Source organism: Rhinopithecus roxellana, chromosome 17 (assembly GCF_007565055.1).
Source record: "Rhinopithecus roxellana isolate Shanxi Qingling chromosome 17, ASM756505v1, whole genome shotgun sequence".
Classification (NCBI taxonomy): Eukaryota; Metazoa; Chordata; class Mammalia; order Primates; family Cercopithecidae; genus Rhinopithecus; species Rhinopithecus roxellana.
In genome coordinates, this window is record NC_044565.1 from 73,870,446 (window position 1) to 73,891,361 (window position 20,916).

At 41.7% G+C, this 20,916-nt stretch overlaps 1 protein-coding gene across 1 annotated transcript; it reads left to right on the forward strand.

Moving 5' to 3' along the window:
• Positions 1 to 40: 40 nt before the first annotated feature.
• Positions 41 to 986, forward strand: LOC104669585. The gene has a single exon (XM_010372591.2). The coding sequence runs from the start codon at positions 317 to 319 to the stop codon at positions 809 to 811; it is 495 nt and encodes a 164-aa protein (XP_010370893.1). The 5' UTR covers positions 41 to 316; the 3' UTR covers positions 812 to 986.
• Positions 987 to 20,916: the final 19,930 nt, after the last annotated feature.

A 20,916-nucleotide genomic window follows, 5' to 3' on the forward strand; every position in this document is an offset into this window, starting at 1 on the left:
AATAAATACATTCTAAAGCAATAGAAGTATGTCATGCACCTGCAGGGGCAGGAAAGATCAGCTCCAGGTCACACAGGAAGCCTCTGCCTCCCACGCAACCTTCCTTCCCGGTAGCCAAGTGCAGGGAACTGCTTCCTGCCCCAGAACCTGAGGGTGGGGTTAGGAACGTGGGCCACAATAAGCAGGGGCGTCAGGAGGTCGCCCTGTGAGAGCACCTGGGCCAGCCCTCAGCCCCATAGGGCTGCTCAGAGGCCAGCACCACCCCCATCCCCTCACAGCAAGCAGTGTGGGACCCCGACTCCAGACCCTGAAACGGATGATCCGTCTTCAGCAAGGTCACCACAGTTGGCCTTTGGAAGGAAAAGCAGTAAGCCACCTGAGCCCCGCATGTTGGCCACACTCAGAGTATCGAGTGAGCATCACTCGACACCTGCAAGAAGGGTGCACAGGGTGTTCAGCAAGCTGTCACTTAGAACGACATTCCCTCCAGAACGTCACACAGCCACCAGAGACAACTGCAGATGGCCACCCTTCTACAGGCTGTGTGTGTGTTAACTCACTCCACCCTCACAGCAGCCCAACAGGGCAGCACAGCCAGCGTCCCACTTTGCAGACAAGCAACAGACACAGAGATCGCTTGTCCGTCATGTCCTGCTCATCAATGGCAGGGCAGAGACTCAAAGCCAGTACGCTGGCTCTGACATTTTCACTCTTCAACACATGCTCCAAGCTATGTGGGTCTATCCATACTGACCAGCGACAGCTCAACACACACCACACTGTAAAGCTGTACACGTGCTCACGTGTGTGACGCAGGCAGGGAGAGAGGTGAAGGACAGCCACCACAAAGCTCACAACTGTCTCCTATACAGAGCAGAATGTGAAACACTCTCTCCCCTTCCATCTTTGGACTTTCATACATGGTTTGGATTGTTTTGGATTGCATAGCTCTCACTTTCACAAAAATAAACAGTTGTAAAAAAAAAAAAAAAGTATGCCATGTTGAATACTCCTTGAAATTAAAAAGCCACCTTAAGCCCCAAATGTTTTGTTAGATTTGTATTTGTTGGAGGCCGAAACAGGCAGATTGCCTGAGCTCAGGAGTTCGAGACCAACCTGGCCAATATGGTGAAACCCCATCTGTACTAAAATGCAAAAAAAAACAAAAAAAAAAAAACAAAAAAACAGCCAGGTGTGATGGCGGGTACCTATAATCCCAGCTACCCAGGAGCCTGAGGCACAAGAATTGCTTGAACCCAGGAGGTGGAGGTTGCAGTGAGCCGAGATCGTGCCATTGCATTCCAGCCTGGGCAACAAAGCGAAACTCTGTTTCAAAAAAAAAAAAAAAATTCAATTGGCCTTCTTTTTACCTCATCTTCCAGACTATTCCCCATTAATTTTTATTTTTCGATTTTAGAGGAAATATCATTTATGTTTGCTTTTGCTTTGCTTTCAAAAAAGTTGATGCACTTTTGATCTAGCCCAGGTGCTCAGAGATGAGCCAGCTTGTTCTGCTCTGTAGGCTTAAAAGAGCTTTTTAAACAGCAAAACCATAAAATAATTCAGTTATCATAACTTTTCCCAACAAGACCTTCTAACTTGAGAAGACTGGATCATCTGTCTCATAGAACACTGAATAATGTACTCTTCTTGCTTCCTTCAAAATCTTAGAACCAAAGACCTCGTCAGAATAGGGTTCATAGATAATGCAGCTCCATTTGTTTAATTGCAAGACTTAGCCTTGATTTTTGGTTATTTAATTCTCTCAGTAAAATGTAGCTGTTTTTAAAGCACCAGTTTTATGAGCACATGCTGTACTCATTGAAGCTATGGAGTCCTTTGCATCTTTTCCCAGCTGGCAAAGTTTTTATAATGGCATCTTAGGGATGAAACCATTAGAGAAAGAGAACACATCTCAGGATTTACTGGGCAAATTAACCCTTAAAATTAGTACTTGCCCCAGGCCAGGATACCTCTCCTGGGGGGCTGTGGCGTTAAGGGGGAAGAAGGTAAATACAATTGAGAGAGAAAATATGTAATAGCTTTCAAGTAAAGCATAGCTGGGCTTCAATAGACTGTCACTATGTTGCTTTGCACAAGTCCTAATAGCTATTAAAGTCTCAATTTTCTCATCTGTAAAATGAGATCTTGCAGGGATATTGTAAGAATTAAGTGGGTTAATGGATATAAAGCATTTGGCCTACAGCAAGCTTGTAACGTAATTTAAATCTCCGCTTTTGCACAGCAAAAGAAACTACCATCAGAGTGAACAGGCAACCTACAGAATGGGAGAAAATTTTTGCAACCTACTCATCTGACAAAGGGCTAATATCCAGAATCTACGAAGAACTCAAACAAATATACAAGAAAAAAACAAACAACCCCATCAAAAAGTGGGGAAAGGATATGAACAGACATTTCTCAAAAGAAGACATTCATACAGCCAACAGACACATGAAAAAATGCTCATCATCACTCGCCATCAGAGAAATGCAAATCAAAACCACAATGAGATACCATCTCACACCAGTTAGAATGGCAATCATTAAGAAGTCAGGAAACAACAGGTGTTGGAGAGGATGTGGAGAAATAGGAACACTTTTACACTGTTGGTGGGATTGTAAACTAGTTCAACCATTATGGAAAACAGTATGGCAATTCCTCAAGGATCTAGAACTAGATGTACCATATGACCCAGCCATCCCACTACTGGGTATATACCCAAAGGATTATAAATTATTCTACTACAAAGACACATGCACACGTATGTTTATTGCGGCACTATTCACAATAGCAAAGACTTGGAATCAACCCAAATGTCCATCTGTGACAGACTGGATTAAGAAAATGTGGCACATATACACCATGGAATACTATGCAGCCATAAAAAAGGATGAGTTTGCGTCCTTTGTAGGGACATGGATGCAGCTGGAAACCATCATTCTTAGCAAACTATCACAAGAAGAGAAAACCAAACACCGCATGTTCTCACTCATAGGTGGGAACTGAACAATGAGATCACCTGGACTCGGGAAGGGGAACATCACACACTGGGGCCTATCATGGGGAGGGGGGAGGAGGGAGGGATTGCATTGGGGAGTTATACATGATATAAATGATGAATTGATGGGTGCTGACGAGTTGATGGGTGCAGCACACCAACATGGCATAAGTATACATATGTAACAAACCTGCACGTTATGCACATGTACCCTAGAACTTAAAGTATAATAAAAAATAAATAAATAAATAAATAATAAAAATAAATAAATAAATAAATAAATAAATAAATAATCTCCCTGGAAAAAGAAAACCTGAAGTTTAAAGACAGAATCAGAACTGAAAGCAAGAACAGAAGCACTTTCTCTTAGAATCAGACATCCAGACCACACTCCTTGCCCTGACAGAGTGTAGGATATCTAGAAGGTTAGAGAAGTCTGACTGTCATGGGGAGGAAGTTTGCCTAAAGCAAGGCTGGTGCCCTCTCTAAAGCAGTTCAAAAGAATTTGAAAACACCAGCTCTGTGCACCCCACATAGCTTGTCAAATCACCCCATGTTATCTCAGTCATGATGACTCAACACTAGAGCCTGGCTTGGCCAGAGCACTGAGGCTACAGCCTTCTGTAAACAAGACCAAGGACACAGGACAGCAAGAAAGAAGACAGACAGGCCACTCTCCTGGCTACCTCTATCCAAACCCGTACATCAAATAAAGAGAAGTTCTCTCATTCACACTGCAGGAGAGGAGGAGTACAGGAGCAGAAGGAGCAAAGGGGAGACGGGACTTGGCTTACACACTGAAACAAATTATGTGTCTGCACCCTAAACTGTCAACCTTGGCTATTCTTCAAGGTAAAGGAGAGGGCCCTAAATAATCATTTATGAATCATGTGGTCCAGGCACTCTCCCAGAGGTCACTTCTCTCACTCCTCACCACATCTCTACTGGTAAAGAATTATACTTCCTCTTTTAGTGAGGAGCAGAGGCTCGGAGAGACTATCAAGCTGTCCAAAGTTACACAACTGAATCAGAACAGAAATTGGAACATAGGTCTTTCTGACATCTTACAAAACCAGTTAACATAGAATTCTGTATTTGGTATATAGAGGGTTTTCGTTTTTGTGAGTTTGGGGTTTTGTTTGGTCAGTTATATTTGGGGGGGTTCTTATTCTCCCCTAAATACTATTAAGTCTTAGATATAAAATCCAACCCACTTCTTTTTAAATACTTTGGATAAAACGCTGGGATGGGAGAGATCCCTTGACCCCATCCTGGCACTTGCCACAGTGGTGTGGCTTGTTTACTCACCTGCCACTCTCAAACTCCTTGTGGAAAGGGGAGCACACAGGTGAGCAGGTGCAGGAGCCAGGGTAAGTGCCCTTGGCCACCAGCCAGCCCACAGCAGCATCTAGGAGTTGCCCGCGACCTCTGGAGTCCCAGAAAGCATGTGTTACAAACAATGCTCTTTTAGCTTTCCCATCCACAGATGGCTGAAGTGCTAAACAGCTCAGTGAAGAGTCATCGTGACAGCCTTTTTGGGTTCCCACACCCAGTGCATCCCGAATTCTTGTCCGGCATCCAGGAAGAATCAGGTCATACGAATGGATCAAAGGATGGTGTATGCAGAGGATTTTATTGAGCAATGGAAGTGGCTCTCAGCAGGATGGAGAGCTGGAAAGTGAATGGAGTAGGAAGATAGTCTTCCCCTTCCCCTTCCCCTTGCGGGAGGGGGAGCACACAGGTGAGCAGGCGCAGGAGCCAGGGTGAGTGCCTCCCAACCATCCCCAACTGAACTCCTCTCAATGTTCAGATGCTTCTTCTCTTCTCTCCTTCTCTGCCATGCCACTCTGCTCCTCTACCAGCTGAGCTTGGGCCTGTCATGAGTAGAGGATGGGGGCCATGGTGGGCCAGGGTCCTTTTGGAAAAGGCAACATTTGGGCAGGAAAACAGGAATGCATGTTCTCATTTAGGGCCATGGGTGCAGACCTGAGGATGAAGCCCTCTCCAGGGACCCCACCTTCTTCTACCCGGTATTTCCCTGCCTCCTGTCCATATCAATACTTTAATTAGCCTTAATGTTAAATCTTTTCTGAAGTCTTCAGATTTCAATAATCATTTCTTTATTACCATAAGAAATGTAAATAATTCAAGAAAGTGGAAATTCTAACCCTGTTGGGCTTTCCCCACAAGTGCCTGGTGCTTATCTGAAATAATGAACTAATTTCTCCTTGCTGCATCCCTATATGAATCCAAAAGCTGAGCAGTCCTTAGAAATGATCATTAGGCCTTCTTAGGCAGGCAGCAGGAAAGGCTGCAAGAATCTCAAAGGGTCTGCAGCCAGGACACCCATTTAAAGCGGTAATATATGCTTCTATATAATTTATTTTTTTCTGTCCTTGTGCCATTATTTTTCACCACAAAAATTATTTCCGATTTTTCATCCACTTTATGCCAAACAGCATGGGATGAATTACTACACCTCTTTAAAGGCTGTCAGAATTTCATGCAGTCTGAGTTATGAAAACAGAAGATGCAGGTTTCAAGCCAATAGTGTTTGCTTTGTTGAGTGAACTGAAGGATTACATGTAAAAGGAATACTATTTGCTAAGGATGTTACTTTAATGGAGGTTTAGTTTTGAGCTTTTTATTTATTTATTTATTTTATTTTATTAAGATGGAGTCTCGCTCTGTCACCCAGGCTGGAGTGCAGTGGCGCGATCTCAGCTCACTGCAACCTCTGCCTCCTGGGTTCAAGCAATTCTCCTGCCTCAGCCTTCTGAGTAGCTTGGGACTACAGGCACGTGCCACCATGCCCAGCTAATTTTTGCATTTTTAGTAGAGACAAGGTTTCACCATGTTGGCCAGGATGCTCTCGATCTCTTGACCTCGTGATCCACCTGCCTCGGCCTCCAAAAGTGCTGGGATTACAGGCATGAGCCACCGTGCTCAGCTGAGGTTTTTATTTTTTTAACAACATATTGCTCCACCAGAAACAAGCACATTAACTAGCTTAGTTCCTGTGGTTGGTTGGTTTATTCTTATCTCACTGGAGATGTTCTCTCTCTCTTTTTTTTTTCAATTAAAAAAAACTGTGCTTCAAAATTTAAACCCGAGTCACACTTATCTCACAGGAAATTTATTCTAAGAAATGCTTTTCTAGGACAAGTATCTGTTTTCCCTTAGTGTCCTCCAACACAGCGTATACATGTTAATTATTTAATTTCAGTTTATAATAATTGAAGTTCCGTTAATTTGTGAGATTACACCTAAATCACATACACACTCTAAAAATATTCCTAGTTGTATTCTAATTTTACTAACTGCCAAAGGTTTTCTGCAATAATCTCAGTCACCCACTGGAGATGTTCTTAAGCCCTGAGAAAAGAGATCATCATTCAAAGAAATAGACAGCACTGAGCAAAAACACATTGCTGTCCATCCATCCTCATCTTTCAGTAATCAACAAGTGCTTTCAAAATACTATGAGTTAGATAGATCAATATGTTGATTAATCTTCTTAGAGTTTGAAATTCATCATCTAGATATTTTCCTCTTGTTTGTTGTATTATTCCTGGCAACAGTAACCAACTTCATTTTAATTGGTAGCCAATTGTTATAAAATTTTTGGTGACTGACACTGTATTTTTGCCAAACAGAGTTGCCCAATGTTTTTCCCCCATAAAACAAACATATAAGTAGTTGAAAGAAAAAGCAAACAAACAGTTTACAAGTCTGAAAGCCCTAGAACTGAGGTGGTATGCTGATATACTCGCAACAAAATTGCTTGATCTAATATTTAGGACATAAGCTAGAGGCAAGCAACTCAGCACTCAACATAAAAGTTTTGCTAAGACTAATTTGGTTTTAGAAAAGCAAAGTTGACCTAGGCATATTGACCTGAATCCATGGTAGGATTCTGCTAAATACCTGTAGAAGAGTCTGTGATTTGCTATCTGTGTGTAAAAACATACAATCAGGCCAGGTGTGGTGACTCATGCCTGTAATCTCAGCACTTTGGGAGGCCGAGGTGGGTGGATCACCTGAGGTCGGGAGTTTGAGACCAGGCTGACCAACATGGAGAAACTCCATCTCTACTAAAAATACAAAATTAGCCAGGAGTGGTGGTGTATGCCTGTAATCCCAGCTACTCGGGAGGCTGAGGCAGGAGAATCGCTTGAACCCAGGAGGTGGAGGTTGCAGTAAACCAAGATCATGCCATTGCACTCCAGCCTGGGCAACAAGAGCGAAACTCCATCTCAAAAAAAAAAAAAAATACACACACACACACACACACACACACACACACACACACACACAATCAAAGCTTATTTTAAAACCCTAAATTATTTTTCTTTGTACTTTGGTATCTTTGCAAATGAATAAACCTATTAGCAGAGGGAATTACTTCTGCTATAGGATAGGCTTAAACACATATGCATGGTTATATGTTATAACATCTCAGTTAACTACAATGGTGGATGGGGATGGAGTGCTCTAAATAATTGGATTGTATAGTTAAGTTTATTAAAGAAGCTAAATGAAACCCTATAACATGTGACACTAATAATCATCCACTATTTTTAAAACTTTCTTCTTCCTTGGATTCCGTGACATTCCCTTCTACTAATTATTTTCCTATGAGCTGACCATTCTTCTGATTATTTCTGGTTTCTTATTCTTCAACATCCCCTAAATGTTTCCACATTTCTTTCCTCAATAACCATTCTTTATACGTATTTAATGCAATCAGCCTTTCACACACCTTCATTTATCAACTCTATGTAAATAGTATTACCAGAACAAATTGCTATGGTAGAGAGATGAAGGAAGGAATAAAGCAAAGAGAATGAGTGAGACAGATAGAGACAGAGGGAGAGGGAGGGACAGTATACTCCTAAAATATTTTCCCCCAGCTTCTCCCACAAGTTCCATACCCACTTTTCCAACCTCAAGGTGAACATTCCCACTTGAATAACATCTTAAATACTCAAAAGATGTTGAAACCACATCTTTAAAATAATGTTTTATTGAGCTATATTGATATAAAATTAACTGCATATATTTAAATGTACAATTTGATACATTCTGACATATGTACACACCCATGAAATCATCATAATGAAAATAGTAAAATATGCTCACTGCCCAAAATTTCCTCATGCCTTTTCATAATCCCTTCCTTTCTCATTCTTCACCACAGACCCTCCCGTAGTTGACCCTCCCATACCCAAAGAAATTGATTTAATTTTTGTCAATATAGATGTTTGCATTTTATAGTTTCACATGAATGAAATCATAAAGTACATATTCTTTTTAGATTAGCTTCTTTAACTCATAAAGCATAATTAGATTTGTCTTTGCTGTTGAATGTATCCATGGTGCATTCTTCTTTGTTGTTGAGTAGTGTTGCATTGTATACCATGCATTATATGCCATGCATGGTACACTACAATTTGTTTACCCACTCACCTGTTGATAGAAGTTTTAGTTGCTTATAGTTTGGGACTATTGTAAATGAAGCTATATGAACATTAGTGTACAAATCTATATGTGAACATATATTTCTTTTCCTATTGGGTAAATAAATATATCGGAGGACTATTAAATAGTAGGTCTTATTCATTCTTTTTATTTTTTTTATACCCATTAACCATCCCCACCTCCCCCTTGCCCACTTGCTTCCCTCCTAGCTTCTGGTAACTATCCTTCTATTCTCTATCTCCATGAGTTCAATAGTTTCAATTTTTAAATCCCACAAATAAGTGAGAACATGTGATATTTGTCTTTCTGTGTCTGCCTTATTTCACTTAACATAATGACCTCAAGTTCCATCCATGTTGTTGCAAATGAGAAACTTATTTTTTATCACTGAATAATACTCTATTGGGCATAAGTACTACATTTTCCTTATTGAGTCATCTCTTGATGGATACTTAGGTGACTTCCTACTCTTGGCTATTGTGAACGATACTGCAACAAACATGGGAGTGCAGGTATCCCTTTGATAGACTGACTTCCGTTCTTTTGGGTATAGAACCAGCAGTGGAACTGTTGGATCACATGGTAGATCTATTTCTGGTTATTTTTGGAATCTCCAAACTGATCTATATAGTGGTTATACTAATTCACATTCCCACCAACAGTGTATGAGGTTTCCCTTTTCTCCACATCCTTGCCAGCATTTGTTATTGCCTATTGGGGAAGTCGTATTAACTGGGGCAAGATGATATCTCATGGCAGTTTTGATTTGCCAGTCTCTGCTGGTCAATGACATTGAGCACCTTTTCACATGCCTCTTTGCCATTTGTATGTCTTCTTTTGAGATGGGTCTATTTAAATATTTTGTCCATGTTTTAAATAAAATTATTAGTTTTTTTTGTATAGTTGTTTGAGTTCCTTATATATTCTGATTATTAATCCTTTGTCAGATGCATGGTTTACAGATATTTTCTCCCATTCCGTGGGTTGTCTCTTCACTTTGTTGATTGTCTTCTTTTCTGTGCAGAAGTATTAACTTGATGTGATCCCATTTGTTCATTATTGCTTTGGTTGCCTGTATTTGTGGGGTACTACTCAAGCAATTTTTTCCCAGACCAATGTCCTGGAGAGTTTCCCCAATGTTTCCTTGTAGTAGTTTCATACTTTACAGACTTAGATTTTAGTTGTTAATCCATTTTGATTTGATTTTTTTATAAGGCAAGAGATATGAGTCAAGTTTTATTCTTCTGCATATCTATGTCCAGTTTTCCCAGCACCATTTATTAAAGAGACTATCTGTATTAGCCCATTCTTGCATTGCTATAAAGACACTTCTGAGGCCAGGCACAGTGGCTCACGCCTGTAATCCCAGCACTTTGGGAGGCTGAGGTGGGTGGATCATGAGGTCAGGAGATCGAGACCAGCCTGGCCAACATGGTGAAACCCTGTCTCTACTAAAAATACAAAAATTAGCTGGGCATGGTGATATGTGCCTGTAGTCCCAGTTACTTGGGAGGCTGAGGCAGGAGAATCACTTGAACCCAGGAAGCAGAGGTTGCAGTGAGCCAAGATCACACCACTGCACTCCAGCCTGGGCAGCAGAGCGAGACTCTGTCTCAACAAAGAAAAAAAAAGGCTGGGCACGGTGACTCATTCCTGTAATCCCAGCACTTTGGGAGGTCAAGGCAGGTGCAACACAAGGTCAGAAGATCAAGACCATCCTGGCTAACATGGTGAAACCCCGTCTCTACTAAAAATACAAAAAATTCGCCGGGCATGTTGGCATGCACCTGTAGGCCCAGCTACTCAGGAGGCTGAAGCAGGAGAATGGTGTGAACCCGGGAGGCAGAGCTTGCTGTAAGCCGAGCTCTTGCCACTGCGCTCCAGCCTGGGCAACAGAGCGAGACTCCATTTCAAAACAAAACAAAACAAAAACAAAAACAAAACAAAACAAAAAAACCACCTGAGACTGGGCAATTTATAAAGAAAAAATCAGGTCATTGTTCAGCAGGCTGTACAGGAAGCAAGCATGATGCTGGCATCAGTTTGGTTATGCGGGAGACCTCATGAATCTTACAATCATGGCAGAAGATGAATAGGGAGCAGGCACATCACATGGCCAGAACAGGAGCAAGAGACATACAGCAAGGTGCCACACACTTTTAAACAGCCAGATTTCACAGAAAGTCACTCACTATCACCAGAATGGCACCTGGAGGATGGTGCTAAACCATTCTTGAGAAATCAGCCCCCATGATCCAATTACTCTCACTAGGCCTCACCTCCAATACTGGGGATTACAATTCAACATGAGATGTGGGCAGGGACACAGATCTAGACTATATCATTCCACCCTTGACCCCTCTTAAATCTCATGTTTCTCACATTTCAAAACACAATCATGCCTTCCCAATAGTCCTCCTAAAATCTTAGCTCATCCCAGCATTAACTCTGAAGTTCAAGTCCAAAGTCTCATCTGATATTCATCTCCTTCCACCTATGAGCCTGTAAAATCAAAACAAATTAGTTACTCCCAAGGTACAATGGGAGTATAGGCATTAGGTAAACATTCCTGCTCCAAAAGGGAGACATCAACCAAAAGAAAGAGACTACATGCCTCACACAAGTTCAAAACCCAGCAGGACAGTCACTAAATCTTAAAGCTCCCAAATAATCTCCTTTGACTCCATGTCCCACATCCAAGTCACAGTGGTTCAGGGAGTGGGTTCCCAAGGCCTTAGACAGCTCTGCCCCTGTGACTTTGGAGGGTTCAGCCCCCACAGCTGCTCTCAAGAGCTGGCATTAAATGTCTGTGGGCTTTTCCAGGCACACAGTCAGGGGATCTACAACTATGAGGTCTGTGGGACAGCAGCCCTCTTCTCATTGCTTCACTAAGCAGTGCCCCAGTGGGGACTCTGTGGGGGGGTCCCCAACCCCACATTTCCCCTCCACACTGCCCTAGTAGAGGCTCTCCATGAGGGCTCCATCCCTGCGGCAGGCTTCTGCCTAGACACACAGGCTTTTCCATACATCCTCTGAAATCTAGGTGGAGGTTCCTAAGCCTCAACTGTTGCACTCTGTGCACCTGCAGGCTTAACGCTACATAGAAGCCACCAAGGCTTATGGCTTGTATCCTCTGAAGCAGCAGCTCAAGCTGTACAGGAGCCCGTTTGAGCCATGGATGGAGAAGAAGTGGTTGGGATGCGGGGGAGCAGTGTCCTGAGGCTGCACAGGGTACTGGGGCTTTGAGCCTGGCCCACAAAACCATTCTTTACGCCTAGACCTCAGGGCCTGTGATGGGAGGGGCTGCCTCAAAGGTCTCTGAAATGCTTTTGAGGCCTTTTCCCATTGTCTTGGCTATCAGCACTTGACTTCTCTTTAGTTATGCAAATCTTTCTAGCAAGTGGTTGCTCCACAGCCTGCCTTGCAACTTCTGCCTGTTACCCAGTTCCAAAGCTGCTTCCACATTTTAAGGTATCTTTATAGCAATGACCCACTCCTAGGTACAAGTTTTCTGTATTAGTCCATTTTCACATTGCTATGAAGAAATACCTGAGACTGAGTAATGTATAAAGCAAAAAGGTTTTATTAGCTCATGGTTCTGCATGCTGTACAGGAAGCATGATGCTTGCATCTGCTCAACTTCTAGGAAGGTCTTATGAAACTTACAATCTGTGGCAGAAGGTAGGGAACAGCATGCACATGACATGGGCAGAGCTGGAGCAAGAGAAGGAAAGCAAGGTGCCATATACTTTCAAACAGCCAGATCTCATGAGAACTCACTATTGTGAGGAAAGCACCAAGTGGATGGTGTTAAATCATTCATGAGAAATCAATCCCACCACGTCCTACCTCCAATACTACAGACTACAATTCAACACGAAATTTGGGTTGGGACACATATCCAAACTATATCATTGTCTTTTCCCTAATCTATGTTCTTGACAACTGTGTTGAAAATGAGTTCATTGTAGGTGTATGGATTACTTTCTGGGTTGTCGATTCTGTTCCATTGGTCTATGTGTCTATTTTTATGCAAGCACCATGTTGTTTTGGTGACTATATATAGTTTTAGAATATAATTTGAAGTCAGGTAACATGATTCCTCCTGTTTCATTCATTTTGCTCAGGATAGTTTTGGCTATTCTAGGACTTCTGCGATTCCATGTAAAGGTTAGGATTGTTTATTCTATTTATGTAAGAATGTCATTGGGCTTTTGAAAGGGAGTGCATTGAGTCAGTAGACTGCTTTGGCTAGAATGGACATTTTAACAATATTGATTCTTCCAATCCATGAACATGGAATATCTTTCCATTTTTCTGTGTCCTCTTCAATTTATTTCATCAATGTTATATAGTTTTTGTTTTTGTTTTTGAGATGGAATCTCACTCTGTCACCCAGGCTGGAGTGCAGTGGTGCAATCTCGGCTCACTGCAACCTCCACCTCCCAAGTTCAAGTAATTCTCCTGCCTCAACCTCCCCAGTAGCTGGGACTACAGGCAGGCACCAGCACGTCTGGCTAATATTTGTATTTTTAGTAGAGACAGGGTTTCACCATGTTAGCCAGGGTGGTCTTGAACTCCTGACTTCAAGTAATCCACCTGCCTCAACCTCCCAAAGTGTTGCAATTACAGACATGAGCCACTGTGCCTGGCCAGTGTTATATAGTTTTAACTGTAGAGATCTTTCACTTATTTGATGAAGTTCATTCCTAAGTATTTGACTTTATTCATAGTTATTGTAAGTGGGATTACTACTTTATTCATAGCTGTTGTAAATGGGATTACTTTTTTGATTTTTCAGGTTGTTTGCTATTGGAATATAGAAGTGCTACTGAATTTTACATAAATTTATGCTGTATGTTAATTTTTTATCCTGCAACTTTACTGAATTTGTTTATCAGTTCTAATAGGGGTTTTTTTTTTTTTGTGGGGTATTTAAGTTTTTCCAAATATAAGATTATATCATCTGCAAAGAAGGATAATTTGGCTTCTTCCATTCCAATTTGGACACCCTTTCTTTCTTTCTCTTGTCTAATTGCTCTGGCTAAGATTTCCAGTACTATGTTGAAGAATAGTGATGAAAGTGGGCAAACTTGTCATGTTCCACATCTAAGAGGAAAGGCTTTCAGTGTTTCCCCACTCAGTATGATGCTGGCTGTGGGTCTGTCATATATGGCTTTTATTATGTTGAGGTATATTCCTTCTATACCCAGTTTTTTGAGAGTTTTTAATCATGAAGGGATTTGGACTGTAATGCTTTTTCAGCATCAATTGAAATGATCATATGGCTTTTGTCCTTCATTCTGTGGATGTGATGTATCATATTGATTGATTTGCTTACGTTGAACCATCCTTTAATCCCTGGGATAAATCCCACTTGGTCATGATGATTGGTCTTTTCAATGTATTGTTGAATTCAGTTTGCTAGTATTTTGTTGAGGACTTTTGCATCATTATTCATCAGAAAACTTGGCCTGTAGTTTTCCTTTTTTGATGTGTCTTTGTCCAGTTTTGGTAGCAGGGTAACACTGGCCTCATAGAATGAGTTTGAGAGTAATCCCTTTTTTTCTGTCTTTTGGAACAGTTTGAGTAGAATTGGTATTAGTTCTTCTTTAAATGTTTGGTAGAATTCAGTGTTAAAGCCATCGGGCCCATGCTTTTCTTTGCTAGGGGACTTTTTTTTTTCTTCAACTTTTTTTTTTTTTTTTTTTTTTTGAGACGGAGTCTTGCTCTGCCGCCCAGGCTGGAGTGCAGTGGCCGGCTCTCAGCTCACTGCAAGCTCCGCCTCCCGGGTTCAAGCCATTCTCCTGTCTCAGCCTCCCGAGTAGCTGGGACTACAGGCGCCCGCCTCATCGCCCGGCTAGTTTTTTGTATTTTTTAGTAGAGACGGGGTTTCACCATATTAGCCAGGATGGTCTCGATCTCCTGACCTCGTGATCCGCCCGTCTCGGCCTCCCAAAGTGCTGGGATTACAGGCTTGAGCCACCGCGCCCGGCCCTTTTCTTCAACTTTTAAGTTAAGGGTACATGTGCAGGTTTGTTACACAGGTAAATATGTGCTATGGTGATTTGCTGCACAAATCATCCCATCACCTAGGTAGTAAGCCCAGCGACCATTAGCTATTCTTCCTGATTCTCCCTGCCCCCCCCATGCCCACCCCCAACCAACAGGCCCCAGTGTGTGTTGTTCTGCCTTATGTGTCCATGTGGTCTCATCATTCATCTCCCACTTATAAGTAAGAATATGCGATGTTTGGTTTACTGTTCCTGCACTAATTTGATGAGGATAATGTCTTTCAACTCCATCCATGTTCTGCAAAGAACATAATCTTATTCCTTCTTATGGCTGCATAGTATTGCCTGGTGTATTCTTGCCTCATAGAATGAGTTTGGAAGTGTTCCCTCCTCCTCTATTTTTCAAAATAGTTTGACTAGGATTGATATTCGTTCTTTTTCAAATGTTTGGTAAAATTCAGCAGTGAGGCCATAGGATTCCAGGCTTTTCTTTGCTGGGAGACTTTTTATTACAGCTTTGATCTTGTTACTTGTTATTGGTCTGTTCAGATTTTAGATTTCTTCATGGTTCAATTTTGGTAGGTTGTCTGTGTCTAGAAATTTATCCATTTCCTCTAGACTTTCTAATACATGGGCATATAGTTGCTCATATTAGCCACTAATAATCCTTTCAATTTCTGTGGTATCAGTTGTAATGTCTCCTTTTTCATCTCTGTTTTTATGTATTTGAGTCCTCTCCATTTTTCCCTTCATCCGGCTAAATGTTTGTCAATTTTGTTTATCTTTTGGAAAAAAACAACTTTTTGTTTCATTCATCTTTTGTATTGTTTTCCTCATTTCAAATTCATTTATTTCTGCTTCAACTTTTTTTTTTTTTTTTTAACCTCTGAACTTTTTACTGGCCTCGGGCTCCCCAAAGGGTACCCTGCTTCTGCTGGCTTAATGTCTCAGAATTTTGGTGTCGTTGGTCTCAGACACCACTTTGCCATCCACTATCCAGCAGGTGGTAGTCTTTTGGATGGTTTGCATGAAGTTGCTGCTGTCCAGGGCATCACCAAGATTGAAGTCCCTGAGGCAGGTGGCGATCTCAGCCTCCAGCCTGACCTTGATGTTTAGCAGGGCCTTGTAGTCCTGGGCCTGGCACTGTCCCTCTGCCTGGGTCTGTGCCAGCTCTGACTCCAGGTGCAGCAGGATCCCATTGAGCTACTCCGTCTGCAAGGTATAGCGGGCTGCTACCTCCCTCAGGCTGTTTTCCAAGCTGGCCTTCAGATTTCTCATGGAGTTCAGTTCGATCTCCAAGAACTGGACTATACATCTCAACTCTATGAGCATTGTCTTAGCAGCTCCAACCTCGGTAGACTGCGTGGTGACCACTGTGGTGCTCTCCTCAATCTGCTGAGACCAGTACTTGTCCAGCTCCTATCTGTTCTTCTGAGCCAGCTGGTCATATTGGGCCCGGATGTCTGCCATGATCTTGGTGAGGTCTTGAGATTTGGGAGCATCTAGCTGGGTGCCTGGACAGAGCCTAGGGACCAGTAGTTGGTGGAGAAGGTGGAACAAGTGATGAAGCTCATGCTGTCTGGGGTAGAAAGCGAGAGGACAGGACTTGGGCTTTGCCGGCGACCTGCTTCAACTTTTATTATTTGTTTTCTTCAACTAATTTTGATTTGGTTTGCTCTTGCTTTTCTATTCCTTAAGATGAATCATTAGATTATTTATCTGAGGTTTTTCTTCTTTTTTGATGTAGGCACTTACAGCTATAACTTTCCCTCTTCGTACTGCTTTCACTGTATCCCAAAAGTTTTGGTATGCTTCTATTATCATTTGTGCCAAGACATTTTTCAATTACCTTCTTAATTTCTTCATTGACCCACTGGTCATTCGGGAGCATATTGCTGAATTTCCATGTGTTTGTATAATTTACAAAGTTCCTCTCATTATTTTTAGTTTTATTTCATTGTGTTCAAAGAAGATGCTTGATATTTCAATTTTTTAATGTTTTAAGATTTGTTTTGTAACCTAACATATGGCCTGTCCTTGAGAATGATTTATGTGCTGAGGAGAAGAATGTGTACTCTGCAGCCATTGGATGAAATGTTCTGTAAACATCTATTAGATCCATTTGTGCTATAGTGTAGATTAAGTCCAAAGTTTCTTTGTTAATTTTCTATCTGGGAGATCTGTCCAGTGCTGAAAATGAGGTGTTGAAGTCTCTGGATATTATTGCATTGAGGTATATCTCCCTCTTTAGCTCTATTAGTTAATATTTGCTTTATATATTTGGGTGCTCTAGTATTGAATGCATATATATTTATAATCATTATACCCTCTTGCTGAATTGACCCCTTTATCATTATATAATGACCTTCTTTGTCTCTTCTTACAGTTTTTGTCTTGAAATCAATTTTGTCTGACATAAATGTAGCTACTCTTGGTCTTTTTTGGCTTCCATTTGCATGGAATATCTTTTCCCATCCCTTTATTTTCAGTCTATGTGAATCTTTATAGGTGAAGTGTGTTTCTTATAGGCAACAGATCATTGGGTCTTATTTTCTCATTAATTCAGCCACTCTCTATCTTTTGATTGGAGAGTTTAGTTCATTTACAATGTTATTATAGATAAGTAAGGACTTACTCCTGCCATTTTGTTGTTTTCTGTTTTTTGTTTTTTTTTTTGTTTTGTTTTGTTTTTGTGTGGTCTTCTCTTCCCTTTTTCCTTCCTTCTTGCCTTTTTTTAGTGAAGATGATTTTCTCTGATGCTATGGTTTAATTTCTTGCTTTTTATTTTTTGTGTATCCATTGTGTGTTTTTTGATTCGAGGTTACCATGAGGTTTGCAAATACTATCTTAAAACCCATTATTTTAAACTGAAGACAACACTAATTGCATAAACAACAAACATGCAAAAGGAAAACTAATAAAAATTCTACACTTTTCACTTCATCCCCCAGCTTTTTAACTTTCTGTTGCTTTTCATTATGTCTTATTGTACTGTCTTTGTCTTGAAAAGTTGTAGTTATTATTTTTGATTGGTTCATCATTTAGCATTTCTACTTAAGAGTACTTTATACACTACAATTAGTGTTACACTATTCATACTATTCTGTGTTTTTCTGTGTGTTTACTATTATCAGTGAGTTTTGTAGCTTCCGATGATTTCTTCTTGCTCATTAACATTTCTTTTTTCAAATTAAAGAGCTCTTTTCAGCATTTTTTGTAGGACAGGTCTGGTACTGATGAAATCCCTCAGGTTTTGTTTCTCTGGGAAAGTCTATTTCTCCTTCATGTTTGAAGAATATTTTAACCAGCTATACTATTCTAGGATAAAGGTTTTTTCCTTCAACACTTTAAAAGTGTCATACCATTATCTCCTGACCTATAAGGTTTCCATTGAAAAGTCTGCTGCCAGATGTATTGGAGCTCAATTCTATGTTATTTGTTTCTTTTCTCTTGCTGATTTTAGGATCCTTTCTTTATCCTTGACCTTTGGGAACCTGATTATTTGATGCCTTGAGGTCGTCTTCTTTGGGTTCTATCTGCTTGCTGTTCTATAACCTTCTTATACTTGAATGTAGATATCTTTTCTAGGTTTGGGAAGTTCTCTGATATTATCCCTTTGAATAAACACTCTACTCTTTTCTCCTTCTCTACCACCTCTCTAAGGCCAGTATCTATTAGAGTTGCCCTTTTGAGGCTACTTTCTAGATCTTGTAGGCATGCTTCATTGTTCTTTATTCTTTTTTCTGTCTCTTCTGACTCTGTTTTCAGATCGCCTCTTTTCAAGCTCGCTAATTCTCTCTTCTGTTTGACCAGTTCTACTATTGAGACTCTGATGACTTCTTCAGCATGTTAATTGCATTTTTCAACTCTAGAATTTCTGCTTGATTCTTTTTGCGTCCATCTCTTTGTTAATCTAATAGAATTCTGGATTCATTTTCTGTGTTCTCTTGAATTTCATTGTGCTTCCTCAAAACAGCTATTTTGAATTATCTGTCTGAAAGGTCACATATCTGTCTCTCCAGGATTGGGTTGTGGTGTCTTATTTAGTTCATTTGGTGAGGTCATGTTTTCTTGAAAAGTGTTGGTGTTTGTAGATGTTTTTTGGTGTCTGGGCATTGAAGAGTTAGGTATTTATTGTAGTCGTCACAGTCTGGGCTTGTTTGTGCCTGTCCATTTTGGGAAGGTTTTCCAGGTTCTCAAAGGGACTTCGGCCTCAAACCCAATAATGCTGTGGTCTTTGCAGACTCGTAGAAGTACTGCCATGGTGGCCTTAGATAAGATCCAAAAGAATTATCTGGAAACCAGGCAGAGACTCTTGTTCTTTTCCCTATTTTCTCCCAAACACATGGAGTTTCTCTGTGCTGAGGCCCCTGGAACTGGAGGTGTGGTGATGCAAGCCACCACCACTGGGACTGCACTGGGCCTTGCCCAAGGCTCTTTCCTTAAGGGTGGTGAGTTCCCCCCCAGGTTCCAGGTGTGTCCACAGATGCTGTCTGTGAGCGAAGGATTGGAGTCAAAAACCTTACAAATTTATCTAACATTCTATTCTACTGTAGCTAAGCTGGCACTCAAACCACACTAGAAAGTCCTTCCCTTTCCAGAGAGGAAGCTCTCCCAGGGCCACCACTACTACCAGTCCACAGGGGGTTCTGCCAGGCCACAGCTGATGTTTACTTTAAGCCCAAGGGCTCCTCTGTCAGCTTGGGGTGAATGCTGCCCTTGGCTGAATGCCCTTGGCAGCATTCAGGGCAACAGGCTTCCCTCTGACCCAGGGCAGGTCCAGAAATGGTGTCCACCTATAAAGACATACAGTCTTTAATAAAAGCTTTTATCAAACAGGAGGAGTCTTTCACCATAGCCACCACTAGCTGGGAATGTGCTGAGTCACCCCTGAAGCCAGCACATCTCAGAGCCCAATGCTCACAGTGTGGTCCCTGGGTATCACTGCTGGCTATTCAGGGCCCAAGGGCTGCTTAGTCAGCAGGTGATTAATCCTGCCAGGACTAGGTCCCTCCCTTCAAGGCAGCAGGTTCTTTTGCACCAGTGTGTGCCTCAAAATGTCATCTGGAAAGTAGGGCCTGGAATGAGGGCCTCAGGACTCTGCCCAGTGGCCTATCCTACTGTGGCTGAGCTGATATCCAAGATGCAAGACATCGTCCTCTTAACTCTTCACTCTCCTATCCTTAAGCAGAAGAAAGGAGTTACTTTTGTTGCTGTGAGCACAAGTCCTCCCTTAGCCACATCAGCTGATGTCTCCCTAGGTTACATGCCACCCAAGTCCACTGGCTCTAAGCCTGGGCTAGCACTAGGAGTTGCCTAGCAATTTGCAGTCTTTGTGTTCTAGACTGCCTTTCTTTTTTTTTTTTTTTTTTTTTTGAGACGGAGTCTCGCTCTGTCGCCCAGGCTGGAGTGCAGTGGCCGGATCTCAGCTCACTGCAAGCTCCGCCTCCCGGGTTTATGCCATTCTCCTGCCTTAGCCTCCCGAGTAGCTGGGACCACAGGTGCCCGCCACCTCGCCCGGCTAGTTTTTTGTATTTTTTAGTAGAGACGGGGTTTCACAGTGTTAGCCAGGATGGTCTCGATCTCCTGACCTCGTGATCCGCCCGTCTCAGCCTCCCAAAGTGCTGGGATTACAGGCTTGAGCCACTGCGCCCGGCCTAGACTGCCTTTCAAGTTTACCTAGAACCCCCAAGGGCACTTCAGCCCACACTCCTAGAAATTCCAGTTCTGATCACTGGAATGGGCAATTCCCCTCTGGCTAAGGGTGGTCCAAATGCTCTCTCCATGCACAGGCATTTGCTGAGCCCAGGATAGCTTTATTCTCCACTGTGACAGGTAGCACTGAGTTCAGTGTAAAGTCCTCCAGTTGCTGCACTCTCCCTCCCCAAAATGCACAGATTCTCTGTGCTGAGATGAAATGGGGATGTGAGAGGCGTGGCACTGGTGATTCAAGATGACTGTCTCTCCTGCCCTCCTCAATGACTCTTTCAGTGATATGAAGTTAAAGTCTGGTACTCTGATTGCTTACCTGATATTTCCTTCTTGTGATGGTGCTTTTCTCTATAGTTGTTAAATTTGGCGTTCCAGTGGTTGGGAGCAAGTGGTGTAGGCTTCTATTCCACCATCTTGCCACCATACATCTAACTTTTTAAGTAACTCTCAAACTGGTTTACAAAGTGATGGTACCATTTTACATTTCTACCAGCAGTATATGAGATATTTAGTTCCTCCACATTCTCACCAACACTTCGTATGGTCAATTGTTTTCATTTTAATCACTTCTATAGGTATGTAGTAGTATCTCATTGCAGTTTTTAATTTGTATTTCCCTAATGAGTAACGATATTGGGTATCTTTTCATGCAATTACTTGTCATCTATACATCTTCTTTGGAGAAATGTCTGTTCAAATCTTTAGCCC